We start from the raw sequence: 26409 nt of genomic DNA on the forward strand, positions 1-26409 counted from the left end.
CACATTGAGGCCAAAATGAGTAAGTTGATAGAAATGTGAGCCAAGTCACATACTAGTGATTATTACTGTTATTGCCAACTGCTGCTTTGTTTTGGATTTTTTATACATTGCCTAGAATCACGCTGTTCATGTTCATTGGCCTTTTTTAAAAAACAACAACAACAACAAATAAATGCATTTGAAATGTTCTTGGCAATGATTTGTGGTAGATGAAATTTCCTGAAATAGTTATGCTATTATGAGAGAGAGAGAGAGAGAGAGAGAGAGAGAGAGAGAGAGAGAGAGAGAGAAACACAGAAAATATAGTCTGAATTCAGAACATAGAAGAAATATTAAATCAGTAGAATGTTTCCCATTGAAATAAGTGTGACTAGATAATCAGGATGGCAATTGGTTTTTCTTTGTATTGGCTTAATATATCTGTTTTTGGAACATACTAATACTGCCTAGAATCACGCTGTTCATGTTCATTGGCCTTTTTTAAAAAACAAATGCAGGGAACATATTACAGTTATTTTGGTATATCTTTGAAAATGAATACAGTAAAAGTAGATAGAATTCTTGAATATGTATCACTTTAATAGTATATATATGTAAAGCTTTCTCTTATAGTGTAAGTTAACATTGCAATATTCATTTAGGGAAAATGATAATTGTTCATATGTATATGATTGTGTGTTTTAATTTGTTTTAAGAGAGAAAATTATATTCTAATCTTTAATATTGACGAGTGAATCCGTCCTTTAATATGTGTTTCTGTTGAGAAAAAGGGCCCTAGTGTGGGTGACATGATTTCCATCATCATTTTAACATAGGTAAAGGTAAAGGTTCCCCCGCACATGTGTGCTAGTCATTTCCAACTCTAGGGGCCAGTGCTCATCTCCGTTTCAAAGCCGAAGAGCCAGCGCTTGTCCGAGGACGTCTCCGTGGTCATGTGGCCGGCATGACTAGATGCCAAAGGCGCACAGAACACTGTTACCTTCCCACTGTAGTGGTCCCTATTTTTCTACTTGCATTTTTACGTGCTTTCGAACTGCTAGGTTGGCAGAAGCTGGGACGAGTAACAGGCGCTCACTCTTATGCGGCACTCGGGATTTCACCCGCCAAACTGCCGACCTTCTGATCGACAAGTTCAGCGTCCTAACCCACTGAGCCACCGCGTCCCTCATTTTAACATAGGATTCAGTAAATAAATTTTTGTCTGACTTTTTTCTTATTAATATCAGTTTCTTTCAACACCAAAATCTGAAAAAAAAAGTAAGGCATATGTTTAATGTATTGCAATTTGTCTGTAACACAATGTTGCAATTCTCTTAGATAAACTGTGTTTTTCAGGAATCAAAAATCCAGTCTCCGTGGCAAATAAATTATTATGTGAAGGGCAGAAGGGAAAACTATCTGCTGGCAGAATTCCGCCTTGGTAATTACTTTATTCTGCTTTTTCTTCTTATTGTTTCTTCGTCCTCCTTAATTGTAATGCAATTTTTGAAAGTTATTCTTATTGATAGAAGCTTGGTTTATATATTTTACTATGGCTGTAAATAGAATTCAAAATTAAGGATAATATTTGTACTCATAATTTCTTTCACTGTGGTTGTTTATATATATATATATTTACACAATTGCAAAGCTTCTATTCTGATGTTTAACCTTTGAGTCCAGTAAATGTCAAACTAAATATTGTTTTAAAAACATAGATTTCTTCATCTCCTTTAACTTCCAGATTTATAAAATTTTAACGTATGCTTTCACTTAAGGGTATAGACAAAATAGAAAATATATTTCATTTTGAGCGCAGAACAAAATAGCCCTGCTAAACATTTCATCAGAACATTCACTATTGGCTGCGTTTTGATAAAATAACTTGAAAAGGTTCAAGTATTCCAACAGAACCAAATTTGAACATCACCCTATATTCGCTTCAAAAATAATGGGTACCAGAACAAACTTATACTTTTCACACCTTAAGGCCCAAATCCAAGTAGATGACAGTTACCAAAATTGATCAAAGTAACCTATTTAAATTGATATTGGGGGAACAAAAATTAACAATTCCTTTTAGGAAACAAAAATTTATCAATATGCCTCCATACCCCAGAATCTTTTAAGAACTTGTGGTGTTTACCTAACATTTTAACAAGGTGAAATAGCTACAATTTCAGCCATTTTCTGTTTAGGTAGCACATTTTGGCTTGGAGACAAACAGCCATCCGGGCAGACAGAAATTATATTTTCTATGTCCCCTTCCTGTAAAAAATACTGAATCCATTGGTCATTTTCTTCGTAATGTTAGTGCAGAAAATCAGCATAGACTCTGTTACAAGCAAAAATTTGGCAGATTTAAATTTTTTAAATTAGCATATTTTACCTTGGAAAAAAACTCTTGGAATGCACATGTTGTTTTGAGCTTGGAACACTCAAAAAGGCTGTTTGAGTGTTCCAAGTTCAAAACAAAACATATGTTTCAAGAATTGGCTGATTTGAGATTGAAATGTATATGGTCATGATAATTTTTATTCTGGAAATAATATTTTCTAACTTTTAATTTTCATAAGCAATTGAACATAAACTATAATGTCTGTTTTCTACAGAGGTGTTCCAAGTACGAGGGGAAAAATAATTTTCTGAATATCCAATTCTATTTTATTATAGCATGTGGAAAACCTGAATTCCATCTGCTTTGTCAACTTGTTGAAATTTCTTGGTAGTCCTAGGGAGTCACTATAAGCATTGAGTTCCTAGATTTCAGTAAAAATCTTGTTTAAAGGTTTTTTTTGGAAAGCCAAGGCATGTAATAGCTGCTCCTTTCAACATTAATAAAATTTAATTTGCCTCTCAATTAAGTATTTTGGACCTGTAGTATTTCTTCACAGATTCAAAAATGTGGCTTAGATTGTGAGATTATTAAAAAGAGTAGATGCCAGTGATAATTGGATTACTTCTAAAACAAACCTGCTTAGGGTGGGGCTGTGCATCATTTAACACTGTAAAGAATATTATGTTTTCTGTTGTTTCCTGCAATTTTGCTTTGACTTAATTAGAACAATTCTACTAGCTAGGAAGTAGTTAAATAGTTTGCCATTATACTGAAAGATATGAAAATATTTCCTGCCAGAGTGTCTTCTCCCAGCCACTTGTTCGTTCTCTCTTATTTTGCAGTTTCTTAGTTGCTGAGGGAGCCTTCAGATGGGCAGTGGATCATGGGATAGCAGCCTGTCCTCCAGGAGTCATGGCAACAAGTGAGTTTATTGGAAATTACTATTGAAAGTGTTAAAGGGACACTCGGAAACCAGTGAAATGGAATTGTTTAGGTACAAGTCATACCAATAGACCATAGTCACATCAGCCCTTTTATAGGGGGGATTGCACCATAACTATTATTTCAAAGTCATTATAGCAAATATAGTTAAATAATAGTATTTTTTTCAATATTAAAATTCAAGCTGCGGGTTGCTCCCTATAAAGGCCTACCTGGCATAGAACCTGGTTACTCGATGGACTGCTTGCCTGCCATAGTATCTGTCTGATAGTATGGCCAATTTGATCTGGCAGGACTGGTTTGTGCTCCATCTGCCATCTTTCTGGACTCTGGAAGCCCACCACCTTTGTAGTCTTCTGGAGTGAGGTTCTTCTGTGATCCAAGAAGTCCCTCAGAACTAGTAATTTGAAGGGTCCTGAAGCTCTGGCTTTTCACAAAGGGCTTTGATGAGCGTGAGCAAAACACCTTTTTCTTTTTTTAATTTGTTCCCGTTTGGATTTGTTATGTCTCCATTTTTGTCCTTTTCTGTTTTATTGTTTTTAATGTTTTTTTATGATGGTTAGCTGCCCAGAGCCTTTGAGAGTTGGGCGACATATACATTTGAGAATAATTAATTATTACAATTATCACTGGTGGTGTTTTATTTTATTAGAAGTGGTGATTTATTCAGCTTGTGGTTAAATTATGGATAATATAGAGCAGACTTTTCAATTACTACTGAGAAAATGTTTGAAGATCACAGGATTGCAAGAGTAGAAAGGAAAAAAAACGTAAGATTTACAATTGTATCTTACAGATCTTTAAAACACTGCAGATACGAAGATTTCTGTTAAATATCTTGTCTTCATTACATTTGTTTGATATTATATACCGTTCAGAATCCTTTGGGATGAAGCAGGTTACAACTACTGCAAAATAAATATTTTGTTTGAGATTATTGAAAGTGCCATTGCTATTTATGTTTGGGAAATTTTAACTTTCCACATTAATGATAATGATGATGTATTTTTACATATAATTTGTATAATTTATTTTTACCATGTATAGAACTATTTTCAAGTCTACATAGAATATATTTGTAATTTATGAAGGCATATTTTCTGATTCTTTAAAAATCATTTCATTGTAGAATATCCCATCCCAGTAGTATTTAACTGTACTCACAGCATTCTGCACAAATGGATATTAGCTGTTAATTTTCTATTATAATTTCCTTTATTATGTTTGGTTTTTATTTTCACTTTATCTCCTTACATCATGGTAATTGTATAAGAGAAGAGAAAAATAATTTCTTCTTTGAAAGTGTTCCTTGCACGTCGCGAGACATATCGGGACTATTTTGCCATTGCTGACAATGGGGTGGGCGTGGCTTCCGGATGACGCGTCTGGCCCGCAAGCCTGTATCTTTCCTGAATTTCCACTTTAAATTGAATGTGATATTACTTAAATAGATAATCAAGAATCATTCTCTGGTTTGTTGGATCAAAACAGTTTTGAGATTGGAATCTGTCATTTTGAGCCAGCCTACTGAAATGTTAGCAACAACAGAGTACCATTATGTTACCTTAAAATATTTAAATTTCTCATTGGTACAGAGGCATTATGAGTTTATGATTGCAATAAAAATATTTTTTGTTGCATTAATTGTCATATATAGTGTTTTCTGTGTAGTTCTGCTTTCCCACTCTCTTTGAAAGAGAATTTCATATTATTTCATCTTCATAGCCTTTTCAGCATACACCAGAAATGACTGCCAGGGGGTGCTCTATGATTGATCATAACTGGACTGCTTTACTGAGGATTAGATATATGCCCCCTTTTTTGTGATTACACCTAATATTTTTAGGGCTTCTAAAATACTTCAAATGGTTATATTACACAGGTATAGAAGTATAATTGCTTTAATGCTGTTAATAAAATAGGCAGGGTGATCATTCATGATTTCTAACATTGTTAAATTTATAATTAAAAATTTTCTGTTAAATTTCAGTATACTGCAGACACAATGAATCTGAATTGCATTTCTTAACATTTATTCAGTTGACTTGATTGAAGGTAGAGGAACAAAGTATATAATGTTTCAAGCAGAGTTTTGGAAAATAGCACTGTAAGAGTGATCAAGTATATAGAAGAAATAGCAGTTGCTGGCTGCATTGGCAGAACCTTTAAACTCAATCTGGGACAAAATTAGAGACCACTGTCTTCCCTTCAATCCAAAATAGGAAGATGCTGAATTCTGTTCTTCTCAAAACTGGTGCCAACCTTCCATTTCCCCCCCTCTCCGTATAGACTGTGATGCACTGTATAGGAGAGCTAAGACTGATGATATGATTCACTTCACCTTTTTCCTACAATCTATTAAAGTCCGCCTGGCAACTGAATGGGTAAACAAGGAGAATTCCTAATATAATGGCATCTAGAAAAATAGAAATGGCACTCTAGCAGATAGCCAATTTTCTGTTGAGTAGAAGGCAGAGAAGATGACACCTCCTCTTCAGATAAGTTAAGTTCTGTGTATTTGACATACGCGCCTGGGAGCGATATTGCAAGATGGCCAGTCTCAGTAGGAATGCAACAAAAGCAACTGAAACAAGATGGAAATCTGTTCAGAGAATTTTTTGATCAATTTCCTGAGGCAAAGTAATTGTTTACACAACTCCTCAACCTAAAACATATTCCCATTAGCAATAGCAAGCTCCACGACAAGGACAGAGGCATAAAATTCAAAGTTGCAATTGGGCCAGATGTCAAATCTGTACATGGTAAATAGGCATTACTCTTCCAGGATCTAGTAACTCTGCTGATAACATCAAGAGTTTATTTCCTTTCTCATCAATTACTGATTATGCATCAGCATTTGCTAGCAATGCAACCTTTTCCTTTTATACTGTATAGCACAGATAGTGTGCAAAAAGATAAATTAATATGAATTGGCACCAGAAATTGCAGCATTCAAAAACTAAAGGAAAACATAGCATCTAAAGACACACTCAAGCTGATGTTAATTGGGCTTGAGGATCTTGGAAAAAGATTGCAAAGTGATTCTGTTGAATTACTCAAGACATAAAGTTCCATATTCTGTAGTGAAATAGTAGCATTTATCTCACTACAAAGAATTTGTATGATTGTGTGTATTTTTCACCAAAAGGCAATTTTCCAAATTTTTCTATTCATTATAGAATAAAACGCTTAACTTGTTTATATCAATAAAGCAGTCAGTGAAATACCTGAGTTTAAACAGCAGGTCTCTTATCCAGCGAATCATTCTTTGAAGATGGAATGACATCACTTTACTCATGGGGGAAGGGAATACTCTTAAAATCATTTAGGTTTCAGGGTTTATAGATATTTCAGATTTATGACTATTGCTGAAAGTTGCATAAAACTGCAGTGTGGTTTGATTGCTTGGGAAAATAGGCAACCTTATAGGGAGCAGCTATTCATGTAAATTAAAAACCTTAAGTTTGTCCCAGTTAAGGAAATTGCATTTTAACGATTTTGTTAACACCATGAGATGCTGAGAGACTCAAAAAGACTAAACAGGGTTATTCACCTAGATATTTGTGAGAGAAAAACAAAGTGTGGAGAGAAAAGATCAAAACACTCTTACTCAATAATAAAGAAGAGTTTTGAAAGTCTCCACTGATCTCAAGGCATCACCTGATGACCCACGATGACATACGCTAAGAACCTGCAAAGATGGATCTCTTCAGTGTCTAAGTGGTAGACTGCTTATGGTTCCTAGCTGAATTTCTTGGGTTTTTGTTAAGAGAGAAATACTTGAGAAAATATAAACAGTTGCAATGGCATGTACACATAATAATTTTAGTCTGGGAAGGGTTTTTCTAAAGAGGGCAAGGTAGCAATTCAGATCCTTAAAAGTTGGCAGGCAGTCTTGTGTTTAGTGGAAGTAACAATTTCTTAACGCCCCTATTAAAATTGCATCACTCAGACAAATGGACATAATTAGAGCTGAAAAGGTTATTAGAGATTGTCTTTGAGACCATCCATTTACTATTTTAATGTTTGAAGGCTGGAGAAGGAAGAATTCAGAGTCTTGCTACCCAATTTATTTCATTGCATTAGAGATTGCAGTTATTATCTGCTTAATTTACTTTTATTTTCTTAAATGTAAAACTTAAACATGTTTCTTCTTTTTTTCTGATTGTTTAAAAGCGATGTCTTTTGGTTAAAATTGTATAGGATTGTATTGCTAGTTAAAGAATTAAATCAGTAGACAGATGCTGGATATATGCTTGAGTTTGTTGGGCGAAAGTCAGAAGAGTTGCATTTACTAAAGTTAATAGTTTTAGTTCTTCAGAAATGTAAATGCTATTAAATGTTTTACAGGACTTAGTTTAGCAGCTTTTAAAAGGAACAAGAGGAAACTAGAGCTGGCTGAAAAAGTAGAAACAAATCTTTTTCAGCTGAAGAAAAGACGACAAACAAGTGAAAAGGTCAGTATCTGGAGAAAGATGTTAGTCATTCTTAATCCTTTAACAAAGTTCAAAGGTTAAGAGCTCAATAAACTGAAAATGATGTAATGTGTGTGTGGCTTTTTCATATACTAGATTCTTCTAATTAATGTTTCTTTGGAGTGTTTGTTTATTTGAGGAGCAATCAGTCGGATTGTATTTGTGAAAAGCCCTTGCATACATGGACACGGATCTAGGCAATACAATATAATATTCTTATACCTGCGTGTGTCAGTATGTTCTCTATTTACAGTTGGTAAAATACAGGCAACAATATGTTGGTTTCCAAAATAGTTCCTAGATTAGATACCTAGTTTGCCTGAGATTACACTGAACTTTAGTTGTGCTTGTAACCTACTAACCAAAATAGGTCAGTACTGACCAGTACTCTTTTTACTCAGTAGGAAACATCATGAAATCTATTATCTAGTCCATGGTCACTAAATCCTGAAGTCCAACGCTGCCCAACAGATACCAGCTGTGAAAGCCTATATCAGTATTTAAATTTAACTATATTTTCTCTTGTCAACCCTTTCTGCATTCTGAATAATACTATTTTATCTTGAAAGTGTGATGTGTGTGTGTGTGCGTGCGCATGCCTAAACTTGAGTAAGAAATAAGTGGGGGGAAAATGAAATATAACATGCTAGCTTTAAAAAATCACGTATGTGAGTAGATCCATTAAAATAGGTGCACTTTAATCACAACTACAAGCCATTGTTATGATTAATTTTAAGTATCATTGTTTTTTCTGAGCTGCCATTACACACACATTTGAATCCAAGCCATTATTTTATCTGAGAGCAAGTCTACTGCACCATTATAGCTTGATGATGTATTTTACTATTTTCACTTTTTCAGAATGTGCATGACAAATGCAAAATGAAAAGATAAATATCTGTTGAGACATTTTCTCCAGTTTAAGATTTTGATGAAAATTTCTCAGTTTAAAGCATATTCTGTGGATCTGGAAAGGGCTGAAACCTTAAATATCAGGTAGGTAAACATGTCTGGGCATTTATCTAGCATTGACTGATCCAGAATAGTCCTCTAGTCAAAAGGCAGGTTGATATTTGTTTACTAAGATTAATTTCAGCATCCTGATTTTCTTGTTGCTGAATATAGCTTTTGAATATATATTTAACGTATTTTGCCACAAAGAATTAAGATGTGCAAGAACATCTGCAGAACATATTGCTTTGTTATCTCCTTTTGTGGGGAAAGTGATTCAGAGAAAAAGTTTATATATTATTCAGGTATTTATTTTGGTTTTTTTAAAAAAAATATCTTAAGAAAACAATGATCCTTAGAAGTATTACAGGAAGGTTGATAATGGTATTAATTCATATTATAAAGGGCAAGTCAATGCTTCCAATATGCCAGAACATGAGGTTATCAACCTGTTATTTGAGATTTCATACATCTTGTTATAGCATATCTTGTTATAACATTCAGTTGCCACATTCACAACTGAATTGAGAAATGCTATAAAATTTATGTGTAGAACTGCAATATCAGTACCCGAGATGTCATGATCCTGTTTTGATACCTTATACCAAGGACTTTTGAATTTAAATGAATCTGAACACTGCATTGCATAAAATGAGCTAATTAGTGGGCAGTATTTGAACTTCTGCAAAATGCGAGAAATATTATTTTTATTAATAATTAAAATTGTGTGTTTTTATAAACAAAATATAAAAACTAAAGGACAGTAATTGTTACTAAAAGCAAAAATACGTTGCTTACTATAATGCAGTAAAAAGCTGCATTGCCCTGGTTGCAATCTGCAACTTGCTTGTCCTCCCATACCTCACTGCTGTGTTGCTCTGCGTACAAAGATATGGGGCTGCTAGCACAGACAAATGGTGATATCACCGGCAGTGTTCCTTCTCTTCATGTGCACAGCATCATGTGCTTGCATAGCACCTGCATGTGGGACAAGACAATGAGGCAGGATGGGTTTTGGTAGTTTCGAGGACTAAAAGGCCTCAGTGCTCCAGCTGTGGCCCACAGGCCAGGTGTTTGAGACACATGCTTTATAAAGTACTGCCAGCAATGCTTTTGTGTATGCCACCTCTTTGTTTTACAATAATCTGATTATTTCTGGAGTCATAGATGGAGAGAGTTGAGAAGCCATCCTAGAAAGCAATACAAGCCACTTCTGTAACTTTGCCAAGAAAATGTACTTGACAGCATTTTCACCTCTTTTATGATTTGATGCCAGATGTTGAAGTTGACATAAAACAATATTCTAGTCATATGGCTATGGTGCATAATTAAATGCAAATCTGGATTGTTTTACTTGAACAATTCATAACAAGCAGTATACACTGAATTTTATAGTAAGTGGATTAAGTTTTATGGCCGCTGAAATACAAGTGATTTCTTAGCTAAAAACCCCCCCCTTTAATTGATATGAGGAAGGAACAGAATTAATATTCTATAAAAGGAACAATTGCTTCCCTTTGCAAAAAAAAATAATTTAGTTCCCGCTACTGTTGAAGAAATTGGTAAGCGATGAATTTCCAGAGAGCGCCAGTTTGGTATAGTGGTTGAGACACCAGATTAGAAACCAGAAGACTGTAACTTCAGGTCCTGCTTTGTACACAAAAATAGCTAAGTGATCTTGGACCAGTCACTTTCTCCTAGGAAGCAAGTAAAGACAAACATTTCCAAAAACCAAAGGGACTAGTCCAGGCAGTCACCAGAAGTTGACACTGAATCATCGGCTCCCAGAGATACGTTTTGTCTCTGTTTCTTAGATAAAATGCCTCCCAATTTTGGAATCTTCAATACAGGATGGATTTGATTTAAATCAAGTTGATTTAAATCACGATTTAAGTTACTAGTAAAAGGGCTTTGTTTAAATCAACTTGATTTAAATCATAATTTTTAAAGAGCAACAGTCATCCCTGTCCCGCAGCGGCTCCTCCTCTGACCCGCTGTTGACTCACCGACAATCCCATTCACTTTAATGGGACGGCTGATGATGTGGCAGTGACACAACAAGGTGAGGGACGTGGCAGGCAGCAGGTGAGTGGATGCCTGCTAACAGGCGCTGCCATGATGGATCTGGAATGACAGGTGCTCTTTAAATATAAGGACTCGTTCTTGCTGGTAGTCAGAATTTTTAATATTATTATTTGCAATCAAAATGAAGGTTTCCTGTTTAGAATAATAAGCTGTCAGGTTAGTAGAACAGCGATATCGGAACCGATTTTAGGCTAACAGGTTAATCACACATAGTTGGAAAACTACTCAAATTCTTTTATTTAACTAAAATACTCAGAGCCTGGTACAGATTCATTTCTTTGCAAACAATCATACAGTTTGTAATGTACATAGATTTGCAAAACAATGGGATAAAGGAATATTCCTGAACTTTGTTTTATGATTTATCTGATAGTTCCTGTGAAATTGTGTGAATGCATCAATGCAGTGCACGTTATCTCAGTTTGCAGAGCCTGGATTCATTGAATGGGTTTACCAAAAATGTAAATATTGCAGAATATACAGCCTCATGCTACATAGCTAAGCTCCATTTCATGCTGAATAAGCTAAATTATTAATGTATCTTAAATAGAAAACTATATTTTGATAGATTTTTACTCCAAAAGCATTTTATTAAAATAAATTTGATAAAAATAAAAAAATCCAATTTAAATCAGAAAAAATCCAATTAAAAATATTATTATCCACCCTGCTTTTAATACCTCCAGAACATTTTTTTTTAGTCATCGCAGGGCTGCTCTGGGAGAAAGGAATGACCAAAATTTCCTTTTTACTGTTGAATGTGTTCTGTCTTCCAGAATCCTCATGAGTTTCAGTCATGGGGATTCTGAATGTAAACCATAAGGTTGATCTCTCTTATTTAAATGGTGACATGGAAAATAAATAACGGGCATCCGTATAAATATACATATCTTTTTAATGTTACTTTGTAGACAATGTATTTCTGATTGCTAGTTTTAGACTGGGCTATGTTGCCTTTTTGCTTCCTATTCTTGAGATCCAATGTATTTTTATATAAAAGGTTAGAGCTAGGTGTGAGACCTGCAAGAGGCACGGCTAGTGATGCCATTGGAATGGACAGGAAATAAATGTTGAATACTTTGGAGGATTATTTTATTTATTTATTTATTTATTAAAGGTAAAGGTAAAGGTTCCCCCGCACGTGCGTGCTAGTCGTTTCCGACTCTAGGGGCCGGTGCTCATCTCCGTTTCAAAGCCGAAGAGCCAGCGCTTGTCCAAGGACGTCTCCGTGGTCATGTGGCCGGCATGACTAGACGCCAAAGGCGCACGGAACGCTGTTACCTTCCCACCGTAGTGGTCCCTATTTTTCTACTTGCATTTTTACGTGCTTTCGAACTGCTAGGTTGGCAGAAGCTGGGACGAGTAACAGGCGCTCACTCTGCTACGCGGCACTCGGGATTCGACCCGCCAAACTGCCGACCTTCCAATCGACAAGCTCAGCGTCTCAACCCACTGAGCCACCACGTCCCTTATATTTATTTATTATTGGGACTTATATGCCGCCCTATCTCCCGAAGGACTCAGGGCGGCTAACAACAATAACAATAACATAGGGGGCAGTTTTACAGGAATGTTCAAGGGGTAAGAGCTGTTGATGGATTAACATATCTATGTTCAAATGAATTTGAAAGTTTAAGTATTAAATGTAACAGTTGATCTAAATTAAAATATGTAATAATTGCATAAGGCCATTAAATCAATATAATTTTAAAAATCATAACTACCAAATGTTTGGCATAATATTGAATGGCTGCAGGAGCCTTAAAAACAGTGCCGTTAGATACTTGTCTTCAGGATGCAGATGTTTCACTGAAGGGTTGCAGTCTTAACAGCTGTGAGCATTTTTTTTGTGGATTAGATTATTCCTATTGCCCTCCCTGCTTCAGCTCCTGAAGTTTGGGGATTTTAGGAATGTATATGCTGTGGTTGCCCTTGGTATGTTCCATTATTAGAAATATAAGCCTCTCTTCCTCTATTTTGCTTAGTTCTTTGGTATTAGATCCATTTATTTTTAGTTTCCATATGTGTACAATAAACCTGGTGTCCATAGAGTGATTTTTAATAGGGAAATTTTATTTTTTTCAGAATCCAATGGTGAAAATGATTTTGAAACAAAAAATCACTTGGAAATAAAAGGAGTGGAAAAAGAGCCACCATGATAGAGTGGTTTTAGGGGTTAGTGGTTTTAAATTAGAGGTGGAAAAGGCCAGGTTCTAGTCCTCCCTTAAACATAGAAAGCAGCAGGGTGATTTAAGGTCAGTCAGTCTTCAGCCCAAATCTGCATCTGGCTCCAAGCAGGATGGCTGATAAACAAAACAGTTTGAGGCATCACACATTGATAACTTTGCCTTAAAAACTAGATGAGTACCATGCAAAAACAAGCAGACCAACAACCATCTAGGACAAACGCGTAAGAAAAACGCCACTCTTTTGAATGAAAAAAGTTAGATTTATCCAAAGCTACAACAGCTTTTAAGTAAAGCAAGGTTTCCAAGAGCTGAACTTAATATTTTTTGGCAGATCAGAGTCTTACTAATGGATGAGAGATGTCATTGGAATATAGATAGGATCATATCCCCAGTATTGACACCCCTGTTATTCCCCCTGGATTTCAGAGGGAGTTGCAGGAAGGGGCAGTTTAAGACTCGCACTGCAGTTTTTATCTTGATTCTCAGTTCAAAATGGCAGGAAATGGTGTTTTCATTTCATTTTGTTTTATTTTTGGCATTTTGATTGAGAAGTCTAGAGAACTTGCAAAGCAAGAAGGTCACGAGCCATAGAACGTTTGGTTGTCCAAAATGGTCTATAATTGGCTTCTCATATGTTTTCATAAACACTTCATTTTCCATAACTTATTTGAGCTTCTGCATGGCAAAATGCAACGAACTAGATTTACAACTTTTATTCTCTCTTGGAACCAAAGTCATTCAGATTAAAGAGGATTTATGATGGCCTTTGGTTGCTTCTTGGAGTGTCTTTGTTCTAAGGACTTTAATCTTCATTAGAAGGAAGTATATATACAACTATACTTTCCACTATACTAATTTGGATGCGAAACTCATGTGCAGTACTTGCTTGTAATGGGAAGCTCTGGCAGAAGATCCTTTGAAAGTCCAGCTGATAATTAGTAAAATGATGGTTGGAACTCTAGTCTTTGTTTTTGCCGATAGCCGTAGCCTCTAAAAATGATTACTTTAAAAACAAATGCATTGTGTATTTGATTATATCAGATTTTGTAGTAATCTTAAAACAAGGATAAAACAAGATAAAAATCCAGGAATATATTAAATCTCATTCAGTTATCAGTGAATGTATATTCAGAAAAACGTAGCCCTAAATTGGGGTACTTAGGGATTAATTGTAAAAACATACCCCTTTCACTGCTGTTCTGTCTGGATTTGCATTGAGCAGTAAGTTCCATCTGAGTCCAATAGAGCTTACATTTTATTAAAAAATACATTTCAGAATTGGGTAATTTACAGCCCATGACTTAATTTCACTTGATCTTGAGCCTGATTTTGAAAGCATTTTGGTAATGATCCAGACCAGAGGTCCCCAACCTTTTGGGCACCAGGGACCAGTTCCATGGAGAAAGGTTTTTCCACGGACTGGAAAGTATGTGGTTTTGTGTGCTACCTGCATTCCATGGATGGGGCTTTGCTTGTTTGTGCGGACCAGTTGCTGGCATGCTGCGGCCCAATAGCAGTCCATAGACCCGGGGTTGGGGACCCCTGATCCAGACCACTCCTAGCTATCTCATTCCTGGTACCCTGCTATGTAAAGAATAAGAGACAGCAAACAGTATCCAAAAGAGAGAAAGAAAAGGAGCATCAGAAAGAGAATAACAACTTTGCTTATTTTAACCCTAATCACTATTAGCAGGAAAAAATGTAATTTTTAAAAAAATATTCTTCAAACGCCACTGTAATGTACTTAATGTGGTAAAAGGCATTGCATAAGTATCTTCACGCTATAGGCAACCCCCAGCTTAAGAATGAGTTCCATTCCCAAAGTCTGTCCTTAAGTTGAATTTGTATGTAGGCTGGAACAATATTAAACTACCGTGTGAGTAGTGTTGTGAATTTGAATCATTGTGTATTTAACTGGAATGTTGCTGCACAGGCTCCATTCTTAACTATAAGATGTCCTTAAATTGGGACATTTTTAACCTGGGGACTTGTATACATTTTGAGTAAAGCTCTGTCTTATTTTGCTTATTCAGAGGAAGAAAATACTGCATTAGAGGTGTTTCGGTATTAATGAAGTTTTATTTGGAACAAGCTGATAAAACTATTTCCCTGATTGGAGTCATTGCTGAGTCAGCCTTCTGTCCTGTAGATAAACTTCATATCTTAAGATGCAAAACTGACCTTAGCAAGTAATCTCAATGACTGGATGTAAAGCAAGTACAATCTGTTCAAGAAAAGTAAATAGTCCTGTCCCCCATTGATAGTTATTTGGCTCTAGGCTCCATATGTCTTCAACTGCAAAAAATACCTTACTGCTCATTTTCTTTGTTTTCCTGTTGGATAGGAAAATGAGTCAGAAACATTGGACACCGTTGGAGCAGTTGTTATTGATCAAGAAGGAAATGTCGCTGCTGCCGTGTCCAGTGGAGGCTTAGCTTTGAAACATCCTGGGAGAGTGGGTCAGGTAGGCTTAATCTGATAGTGCATCTTTAATTTTTTGAACCACACTTGGTGTCAAATAGACAGCACGTTCTTTAACGTGATGAAAATGATGCTGGTTCTGGTTAAGACATTTATATGATAATCTACTCTCAGTGGGAGCCTACCAAGCACTTAATATAATGCATTTTAGATTTGGGCCTGGGATATTTGAAGATCTGTTATTGCGTGATCCTGCTTGCTTGTTAAAAATTTGACTTGGAAACTATGTTTCCTATTCCACTGTTTTTAAATACCTTCCAGTCAGTGTTGACTTCTGGCATCTGTCTAGACCAGGGGTGTCAAACTGCCGGCCCACAGGCCGGATGCGTCATCCCAAAACCGCGCCCACCCCATTGCCGGCAACGGAGAAAAAGCTCCGATACGTTGCGCGACGTCATGTGACGTCGCGAGTTTGACATGTCTGGTCTAGACAGATTTCCTCGGTTTCGTTAGCAAAGATTTTGTAAGTGGTTTGCCGTTGCCTGGGGCACCTTAGGATGCCATAGAGCAGGGGTGTCAAACTGCCGGCCCACGGGCTAGACGCATCATCCGGAAGCCACGCCCACCCCATTGCCGGCAATGGCAAAACAGTCCCAATATGTCATCGTGAGTTTGACATGTCTGCCATAGAGTGATGTGAGAGAGACTGGTTGCCCCAAAGTCACCGAACTGGCTTGGTGCCTAAGGGGCTAGAACTCATAGGCTCCTGGTTTCTAACCGGGTGTTTTATCCACAACTATTCCATTAATTTCTGAAATACTGTTGAGGCTGTGCAAGGCAGGGATTTTTTTTTTATCAAATTCCTGCCAAAGGAAACCTCACGGCTTCTCTGTATCAGTGTTGCGTAATGGCTAAGATACTCGACCAGAATCAGGAACCCCAGGTTCAATTCCATCTCAATCATGAAAATTCACTGGCTGATGTTGGAGTGGTCACTCTCTCAGTCCAACGTAGCCTACGTGGTGGATGTGGTGGGGATAAAATGAGATAAAATCTCCACGTAAGCTACCTTGAGCTCTGGAAGAAATGACAAGATACGAAGCAAACCAAGCCATTTACCAGTATACAGTACATAATAAGCCTACAGACTGATATCATTCATTTTCTGAGTTTTCATGATTTATGAAAAAGGTTTTGAGATACAGTCTGAACCACTAAAACAGAAACGGGAAAATTGGATAATTTTGCAAAACGAGGAAGCGAGCATTGGAGCAGCAGCATAAGCTCTGCCCCTTTTGTACATGATGGCAATATCCCAATGCCTTTATAAAAGTGGCAGAGCTTGTGGCATGACACTCATTTTGCCATTTGTCCTCTTCCTGCATATATCTCTGAATGAAGATTCACCGTAAAAGTCAGTGAATGGGATATTTCTCCCATTTTCTTGCCAGGGTTTCAGCAAATTTGCTCTAAAATTTACACCGTTCTTAAAATAATTGTGTAACCATCTTAAACAATTATTTAAATAACTTCTGGAGGCAGACTTAAAAAAAAACATGGATCAACCAGTGTAGGAAAGAATTTGGCAGAGATAACCCTTCTGAGTCATTCCTACATTTGTTAGAATGTAGGAAGTTAATTGAAGTTAATTTATAAATTGTACTGTACTGCTGTATACATAATAGATTTACAGAATCATACCCCCCTAAATTGTTGGAAAGGCAGTGAAAAAGAGGTGTTTTAGATCTTCAGTAGAGGTGCCTTAGATAAATATCTTTTGGAATTTGGAGAGAGGGGTAATTACCAGTATTAATTCAAAGCAATTTGTAGAAGAAGTAAAATTATGCTTGTTGACAACCTTTTCTGAGTACAGTTTAAGAATGTTATATGTTAATTACCTGCTGATAATATACCAATATTGTAAATTATATTGAAAATGTGCCATTATAAAATAAAAATGTATGTTATCTATGGAAAATTTAATACAGAAGCATATTAAAAGATAATGCAGAACTAAGAGGTTTTTTATGAAATGTAGCATCCTTTTATGAATTTTATTAGTGAAGATCCTAAAGATTAAATTTCTTGGGACTATAATGTATTCTTGTCCAATATTTAAGCTTATAATATTTTGTTTTATTGTATTTGTTGAGTATTGTTTTTATGAATTATTTTATTGTGGATTTTTCTATCAAGTATTAAAAAAAAGATTCAGCATGTCCTCTGCAGGGAAGCTGTAGTGTTCACGGGAAGTAGAAGGCTTAGAAATAAGGGACCTCGTCAGATGATTTGCACAAGCCTTGTGTTTGTATTGAAAGTCATTTTCTAACATTTGATTAAACTCTGATTTTACATAAAATCCTCTTCCTATTCTATCAGGCAGCTCTTTATGGATGTGGTTGCTGGGCTGAAAATATGGGATTTCAGAATCCTTACTCTACAGCTGTGAGTACCTCAGGTATTTACTATTCTTATAAATATTTGTCTGAAATGTATATGCTAATACTTGAGATATATTGATGCTGCATATCTTGAAATGTCTAAATATTTCTAATCTGCTTTACTTCAGCTGGAAATCTTCATCTACTTAATATGGGAGGTGGGGCAATTAATTTAATTGTATATTTCAGAAATAAAGCATGTCTATCAATGATCTGTCTCTGTATCACCTATCTACAATTACAGAATGTTTGCCCCCCCCAATTCAGATAATATATACTTAACATAGACAGTTCCTTTGACAATAATTTAGAACCTAAATAATAGTGATTTCCCACAAACAAAATTACATCTTGAAACAGAATTGCTAAATTTGGTTATTTATACTCGCTATACACTTTCCAAACTTCATTGAAGTTGCTTATTTGCTTTCTTTTTGGAGCTGGCTTAAGTAAAATGGGAAAAGTATGATTTCATAAGTTGAATCACCACATGACTGAATTCGATTTTATGACTGTTTTTACAGTGGTTTTAAAGTGAGTCACTGCAGTTAAGCAAATCATGTCGTAATTCCAAGTCCAGCTTACCCAATGGGTGTTTGTGTTAGAACATGACAGAAAACATTGCAGAATGCAGTCCCTTGATTATAGCATGCTACAAGTGGTTGTGTATGTGTGAGCTTGTTGCCAAGTGCTCAGAATGCCATTACATGACGGCACGGTTGGTAAGACAGTTAATAACTTTGAGGAAAGGTCGTAAGTAACTTTTTCCGAGATGGTTTTTAAGCCACCAGTCGTAAGTCAAGAATTATTATTCCCTTCATTCCTGGTTTTTTTTGCTTTATGCAATGAAGTAAATATTCTGCATTGTGTAAAGGGAATGAATTGATTAATTAATTATAATTTAATAAACATAAAAGCTTTACATAGTTCCACTATATTTTACCTTGTGTACATTTGTATTCAAAAATTCCTTAACTTTATTTTCTAACTTTTCTTCTTTAGGCTTTTGATTCTTTTTTAAAATAAAAAAAACATGATACAACCACAAATGTACGTCTTAAAAACATTCTCAATTAGCAAATTTTAGAATCTTTACACAAAAGGAAAAAAAAATGTTCAAACTCCTTTCATCTCTTTTATAAAATGTCAATCCTTTAATAATGCATTGAAGTGGCGTGTTGGAAACACTATAATTGACAGTATTAGTACAATGTGATTAAATATGTAATAGGAGCAGTATTAATCACCTATTTGATCAACTAATGATCAAGATACTAAAAAGTCAAGAACAAATAATTTTGGCATTTTCTATAAATTTAGAACAGTACTGTTATAAAAGCATAGCTATATTAAAATACATTAGAAATTATAGGGATGACAAAAACATTTACATGAAAACTGTAATTAATAAATGCAATACAGATACTAAAATATTTTATTACAGGTATTTAAAAAATCTCTCTGAATCATTTGTTTCTTGTTCCTTTGAAGACTTGCCAATCTAAGTTAGCAGATTTTAAGTTCCTAAAAAAAAACTAATAAAAACAGGATAAAAAAATATTTTAAAAATGTTTTTTAAAAGTTTGTATTTCATTTTGCTGCCAAACAAGTTTTATTGGAAAATTGAGGTTTCTAATGTAATGGGAAGAGACCTGGGAAAAATACTATCTTCTTTACATTCCATTCGGAAAATCCCACCACCTGAGATAAGTGTAGGATATGATCTGATGTTGTAGATTTTAAAATCTAACCACTATAGGACTAATGGAAACAGAAACACTCATGGTAAGGGGCTTCAGTTTCCAGTATATATTCCAACTGCAGTAAAAAAATATCTCACTGAAGTACTTCATAAAGACTGCTATAAATTGCTCACCATTATTAGGAATATTGAACAATTCTAATATCTCTGAATCAGAACATGTAAACAGATCACTTCACCATGAACCTCTTATTTACTGTGTCCGCAACACAGATAAAACATCCAATATTTGTTGTTTATCACAATTTTCAAGCTGGTTGATTTTTTTTCCATCTGAGTCAAGTCAGTATGACTTTTAACTCTGCCATTTTGTGATCCAGAGAATTAGCTCTCTACTTCACGTTCAGAAACTTCTGCTTTTGTCTGTTTGAATTCATTTCTTCAGTTCATTGTAATCTCAGTTGTCATTTCCTTGTATGTGACTGAATTGTTTTTTTCAAAATAGTTACTACAAAGTTTTGAAATATTGATGGGTGCCATTTTGGAGTACAAGCCCAAAATTGTCCATATTGCTGCACAGTAGATAATGGTACCGCTAACAAGGAGAGATGAATTTCTCTAGATCCTCCAGGAATTTTGCTGCTGTGGCTGATCATTTAACAATAGTTCATGTGGTGTAACTTGCTCCGAGCTTCCTTCTTTTTTGCATGTGGCTTGCAGAAAGAAGCTTGGCTTTTCATTTCTCCTCCACTCAATAGCAGTTGCTTTCATGTCTGAAAATTGAAAACGTGTGTTTTTCAGTGTGCTGTATGAATGCAGATGCCCTCTGTCACACCTGCTTCTAATTTCCTGACTTGAAAGGAAATCTCATCAAAAGAAGCAGAAACAATTTCTTTGACACACTGCTCTGAAATGCCTTGCTTTACAGAAGTTCTTTGCTATGCCATCTTGGTTCCATTGGTAGATGATTCTAAGATGCTAGACTTGAATAATAAGTTTTACTTTGCCCAATATTGTGGTTGGTGTTTTTTTTAAAAAAAGACTTTTTTGAGGTTATTTTAATTTTTTAAGAAATCTGCTTAAAGGGGATTTGGGTAGGTGCTGGGCTTTGTGATAAACTGAAGTGAAAAATATTGCATATAGTAGTAACCAAAGGTCATGTTAAAACTGGTAAGAAAGTTATCAAGAGCCCTTGAAGTTTTCGGGCTTTTCATGTTTAATTCTAAGATTCCAGGAAGAATGCCAGCACAAAATCATGCACCTCCTACAAGACTTCCTAACCTTTGAGTACTACCGTACTGTAATGCACATAGGTGGTTTTAAAAATGTTTCTTAGCTTTAGAAATAAGTGTACAGTGAAAATATGAGGCCCCAGCGACACATGGTACAGGTGATCCACAGCTGAATCTAGATTATTTTTGATATGGTCCAGTTAATATTGATTCTCTTTATTTTTGAATGTGAAGGAAGGGCTAACTGCTCAGTCCTATAATGTTATTCCTCTTTCCTGTCCTCAACATTGTTTTTCCTTCCATGTTTTCATCACATTCCTGTTACTGAATGAAAAAGGCTAATGGCAAATATAGTCATGAGGGGATAAAAGACACTCTCACACAGCCCTTTCAAGAGTGAGCCTTGGTAGCCATCCAGTTATGTCTGTTGTCTCTCTTTCACGGGATCCCCACTGATGGCAAAAAGATTCCAGATTTGTTCGCCCAGCTCCAACCCCTCTCCCACACACACACATGGTCAAAACGCTCAATAAGCACTCCTCTTGATTGAACAAGTTCTGTTTGTGTGGTACCAACTATGCTGGTAGAGATGGATGAGGCTAAAAGACTAGGTTTGTGCGTGGAGATTTTTTTTTTTTTGTATGGGGGAATGTTCAGACATCTGAGCTTTTACCTAAAATGGTACAGATGTAGTACATCAATCAGAAGTCTTTAATCTTGTCAATAATCCTACTGAGGGCTAGAGAGAAACTATCAGACAATTTAAAGAGGTTCGAGACAGGGCGAGCTCCTGTCCCTGGCTCCTACCAATCTAGCAGTTTGGAAGTATACAAATGCGAGTAAATAAATATGTACCACTTCGGTGGGAAGTTAACAGCACTCACTGATGTCATGCTGGCCAAATGACCGTGGAAACCTCTTCAGACAGATAAGCATTGCCCTCTATCGTCAGCAACGACTACGGAGTAAAATCCTTTACCCTTTACGTTGTTAGGTTGGCAAAAGAGAAAACAAGCAGCATAAAGACGCTTACATTAATCAGTGAGCTGCCAGTGAAATCAGTGTATCCTTATTGACCAGCTGTATTCTTTAGCTTCCCAAACAATCCCTGCAAACCTGGAGGCAAAGAACCTTCAGCTGACCCCCTTAAAGTTTTGTTGTTGTTAGTTGCGAAGTCGTGTCCGACCCATCGCGACCCCATGGACAACGTTCCTCCAGGCCTTCCTGTCCTCTACCATCTTCTGGAGTCCATTTGTAATAATGCCGCTTGGGGGGTGTATGAAAGCCCTAATAAGCAGGCATATACATAGAATGAAGGCTACTGCTAAGCTTGTAAGCCGCCCTGAGTCTTTGGAGAAGGGCGGGATATAAATGGAATTAAAATAAATAAATAAATAAATAAATTTAAGCTCACGCCTACTGCTTCAGTGACTCCATCCAGCCACCTCATTCTCTGTCGTCCCCTTCTTCTATTGCCCTCAATCTTTCCCAGCATTAGGCTTTTCTCTAGTGAGTCCTTCCTTCTCATTAGGTGGCCAAAGTATTTGAGTTTTAGCTTCAGGATCTGGCCTTCTAAAGAGCAGTCAGGGTTGATCTCCTCTAGGACTGACCGGTTTGATCGCCTTGCAGTCCAAGGGACTCGCAGGAGTCTTCTACAGCACCAGAGTTCAAAGGCCTCAATTCTTTGGCGCTCGGCCTTTTTTATGGTCCAACTTTCACTGCTATACATTGCAACTGGGAAGACCATAGCCTTGACTATACGCACTTTTGTTGACAGGGTGATGTTAAAGTTTAGAATCGGTTAAAGTTCTGGGATTTTTCCTTGTTTGCATATAGTTTGAGAAACACTTTTTTCTTTGAGGGCGGGCTTTAATAAGCAGTAGGAGTCCGTGTAATATAGCTCCCCACAGGTCTATTCATGCCTCCTTGCCCTGTTTTAAAAATTAGCTTTGGAAGAAAAATAGTGGGGGTATCTATGGGTCTTAGTCAGCAGCATGTAGTGATAGCATTGTAAACTGTTCCAGAAGGACAAATTTAAACTGTTTGGAGGGTAGGAGTCGGGTACTGTCACTGTAAAGGTGCCAGTCTGTTTTCAGCAAGATATATTCTGGAGTGACCTTTTAGCACTTTGAAAAGATGGCTGGGGCAAGTGTGATCCTTCGTTAAGTACTGCACTGTTGGGTTAGCATCTGTTTATGATAAAGTAGGTTCTTTGTGTAAATCTCTACAGTAAAATATCTTGACATGATGTCTGTAGTAGTTAACACTGGTGCTTTCTTTCAGAGAACATAGAGAAGTAAGCTTTGGTTGATCACACAGTTTGCCCTAAGTGTGATGGAAAAAATGACAGGACTCTCTTGGAAATTCAAGAATATTCACCAGAACAGAAACTTTACTGAAGGGACAGGGAAGTGAATTAGACATATACCCTGTCCTGTCTCTTCGGTGAAGTTTCTGTTAAGAGGAAGAAATGGGGAAAAAATGTATTAACTTGAATACTATTTTTTGTAGACATGCAATGCAGGAATAAGCTATTTAGTTTTCTTAATTACTGAAAATGTTAAAAAGTGAATATTATCAGGTTCAACCCCACGGTGAAATTTTATATATATATATATATATATATATATATATATATATATATATATATATATATATATATATATATATATATATATATATATATATATATATATATATATATATATATATATATATATATATATATATGTTGATGAGTTTCGCTTCGGTATTTATATGTCATAACATTGTTCTTCATTATTGATTTATAACATAACACAAGTGGCTTGAAATTTAAATAAGCATGAATGAGAAAAAAATAGCCACCTACGTGTTGCTAACTGAATCTTAAATACACATATGCTTTTTTGCATGTAAAACCAATGGATCATGCTTGAAATAATAACCTTTACTATATTGAAAATAATCCTGGGAGACTAAATGGTGAAGAACGAATACTCTCTGTTCAGTTCCTAAATTATGGGTTCTGATTTTTTGTTGGTTTTATTTTCAAGTTTTTCCGGATCATTGGAATCTTTTGAGATTTGTTCTCTGAAAAAAGTACTATAGCAGTTCCATACAACTATTAGTTAAGATAAAGATATTTTTCTGTTTTGCACATGTATATTAACCATGCTTATATGCATATATTCTTTATGTAGGTTGTGGAGAGCATCTTGTACGGACATTACTGGCCAGAGAATGTTCATGTGCTTTGCAGAATGAAGATGCTCATCAAGCTCTGCTAGAAACTATGCAAAACAAGTTTATTAGTAAGTATAAAATTTAATTTGAGACTGGCTTCTAATTGTTTCTAGCCATGTTAATGCAGTGAAAACAAGAGTTCTGTGCTACTTTGTAGGCCAGGACATGATTTTTCTTTTAATCTAAAAAAGATTATTCCCTAATATTTTTGCTGGACGTTAGGGTATATTCAGTTTCTTTTAACACAAAGATAATTCTGTTGCAGAATAATACTTTTGGTATCATAAGACAGGGCTTTTTAACCTTTTCACCCATTGTACCACTTTTAGGATATGGCAACATCCGAGTACCACCAGTCGCCTACCAAGGTGTCAAAAACTTGACCAAAAAAAGGGGAAAAAAGTGATGCAGTACAGGTAGTCCTCGACTTACAACAGTTTGCTTAGTGACTGTTCGAAGTTACAATGGCACTGAAAAAAGTGTCCCCCAAGCCACAGCCGAGCAAGTCACCTACCTGCCCGCCCGGCGGCGCTCTTCCTCTTGTCTGAGGATTTCATTGTTGTGAGCATTTCTGTTGAGGATTGGCAGCGGGGGTGGGGGGTGTTTGGTTTTTATTTTCCCCCCCATTTGCTGGGTGGTTGCAGCAAGTTTTGGTCACTTCACATGACTCTGGGACACTTTGACCGTCATAAATATGAATCAGTTGCCAAGCATCTGAATGTAAATCACAAGACCCTGGTGATGCTACAACATTCCAGCTGATCGGCGCTTCTTCTGGGCTCAGCAGAAGCACCAGGATCAGCACCGAGCTCCAGCTGGAGCCTGGCGCTGATCCTGGGGCTTCCGCTGAGCCCTGACAGCCCTGCAGCTCCAGCCATCTCTCGCTCAGGCTTGTGTGGTACTGCCACCGGTTCAGCTCATTCCCCTCCCCCGCTACCACTTTTCTAGGGTGGGCATATACCACCTGCCAGGTGCCAGTGTACCACAGGTGGTACCCGTACCACTGGTTGAAAAGCCCTGTCTTAAGAGTCATGTGGCACCATCTTCAGCCTGAATAACAATCATATGTATGAAACACTTTGGTACTAAGAAACAAATGACTTAATAATACTTGTGTGAGATTTCATTAGGGTACTGTTTCTTCCCCTGTTCTTTGATAATGTAAGCTTTGCTCTGTTGTGAAAGTAATGCCTTGTAGCTCTGCTTATTTTGTTGTTCTACTTATCTATACACTCGAGACAGCTTAGAAAATAAAAGAGTATAAAGCAACAGAAATATAATTAGACTTAAATTCAAAATTATTATAAATTGATTTAGCAATGAAAAACTTGGGAAAAGAGGGTGTTTTTCTTAAATATTGGTAGAATGTGTTTTCTGATGAGGTTTTTAAAAAGTGCAGGTAGTTGGAGGAGAAACCTTCCATAGAATTTAAACACCCATTACTTTTCATTCGGTTATTTCTGTCCTTCCTTTTGTTTTCTAATTGTTTCTTTTGTTATAGAAGTTCAGTAAGTAAATTTAAGCTTTATACACCAGATTAAAATGAATCTTATTCCAGATAGGTCACTTTGGAAGTATTCTTTAATTCTTAAATCAGAGGAGGTTTCTTTCCATATATACATATATACAGGTATTACATATATACAGTCTCTTCCACATGCATCATTTTAAAGGGCTTTTAATTTTGCTTTTCTATATATAGAGATAATGCAAAAAGAGAAAAGGGAATGTGATGATTGATAAACTTGCCTTCTAATGAAGTGAAACACTTTGCTAGAACTCTCTAGTCACAGAGTGAATGGATGTTGTGTCTTTGCCGGTCTGCTCTATGTTAGTTCTGACTCAAATGAGCAGGAATGTTTTCAAGCCTTTGAAGAGAGAGACGATGTTTTAATCCTTCCTGATTCCGGTACTGCTTCAGACAAACCTTTCTCATGATCCTCATTTTAACATTCAAAATCCTTTCCCTAAATCCTACTATTTCCACTGTAATCCACTGCTTTGCAACTCATTCCTTCATTTAGAAGTCAACTTGCATTTTTCTATTTGGAATATGGCTGCTGCCTCTGATAATATCATGCAAAAATAAATATAGGCCGTTGATTTCTATACATCACAAGATGGCTTGCTATATGAAGAAAATTCCTTACAGTTCCCTTTATACCCCCAAAGTAGTTCAGTTTTATTATAGTCATTGACTATAGTCAAGTTCATATGCTCAGTAGTCAATATAAATTATAATATCAAACTAAATCATACCTTTTGTAGCAATGTAAGTGTGGGCATGATAGAGGGAGGCCTCCCTGAGGCAAATTACTTCCATTCAATTTTTAAAACCACCTAACAAGCAGACAAATGACAATTATTGGCTATTTTGAAGTAGTCTTCAAACATTTTGGGCCACGTACAGTTTATGTGTTGGGAATGAA

The 26409-nt window shown here is 36.2% G+C and overlaps 1 protein-coding gene across 4 annotated transcripts in view; it reads left to right on the forward strand.

Annotated features, from left to right (window-relative positions):
- The window catches only part of TASP1 (taspase 1), a 58692-nt gene that overhangs the window by 11937 nt on the left and 20346 nt on the right, over window positions 1-26409 (forward strand). For all 4 annotated transcript variants that reach the window (XR_014024529.1, XR_014024530.1, XM_081313045.1 and 1 more), the window contains exons 6-11: window positions 1336-1420; window positions 3160-3239; window positions 7610-7716; window positions 15304-15423; window positions 17760-17838; window positions 23938-24048. Coding sequence is in view for 2 of the 4 variants with exons in the window: in XM_081313045.1 (XP_081169171.1) it covers window positions 1336-1420; window positions 3160-3239; window positions 7610-7716; window positions 15304-15423; window positions 17760-17838; window positions 23938-24048 (582 nt within the window). In the remaining 2 variants the exon portion in view is untranslated. The remainder of the gene's footprint in view (window positions 1-1335; window positions 1421-3159; window positions 3240-7609; window positions 7717-15303; window positions 15424-17759; window positions 17839-23937; window positions 24049-26409) is intronic.

Source organism: Vipera berus, assembly GCF_964194415.1.
Source record: "Vipera berus genome assembly, chromosome: 1".
Taxonomy (NCBI): Eukaryota; Metazoa; Chordata; class Lepidosauria; order Squamata; family Viperidae; genus Vipera; species Vipera berus.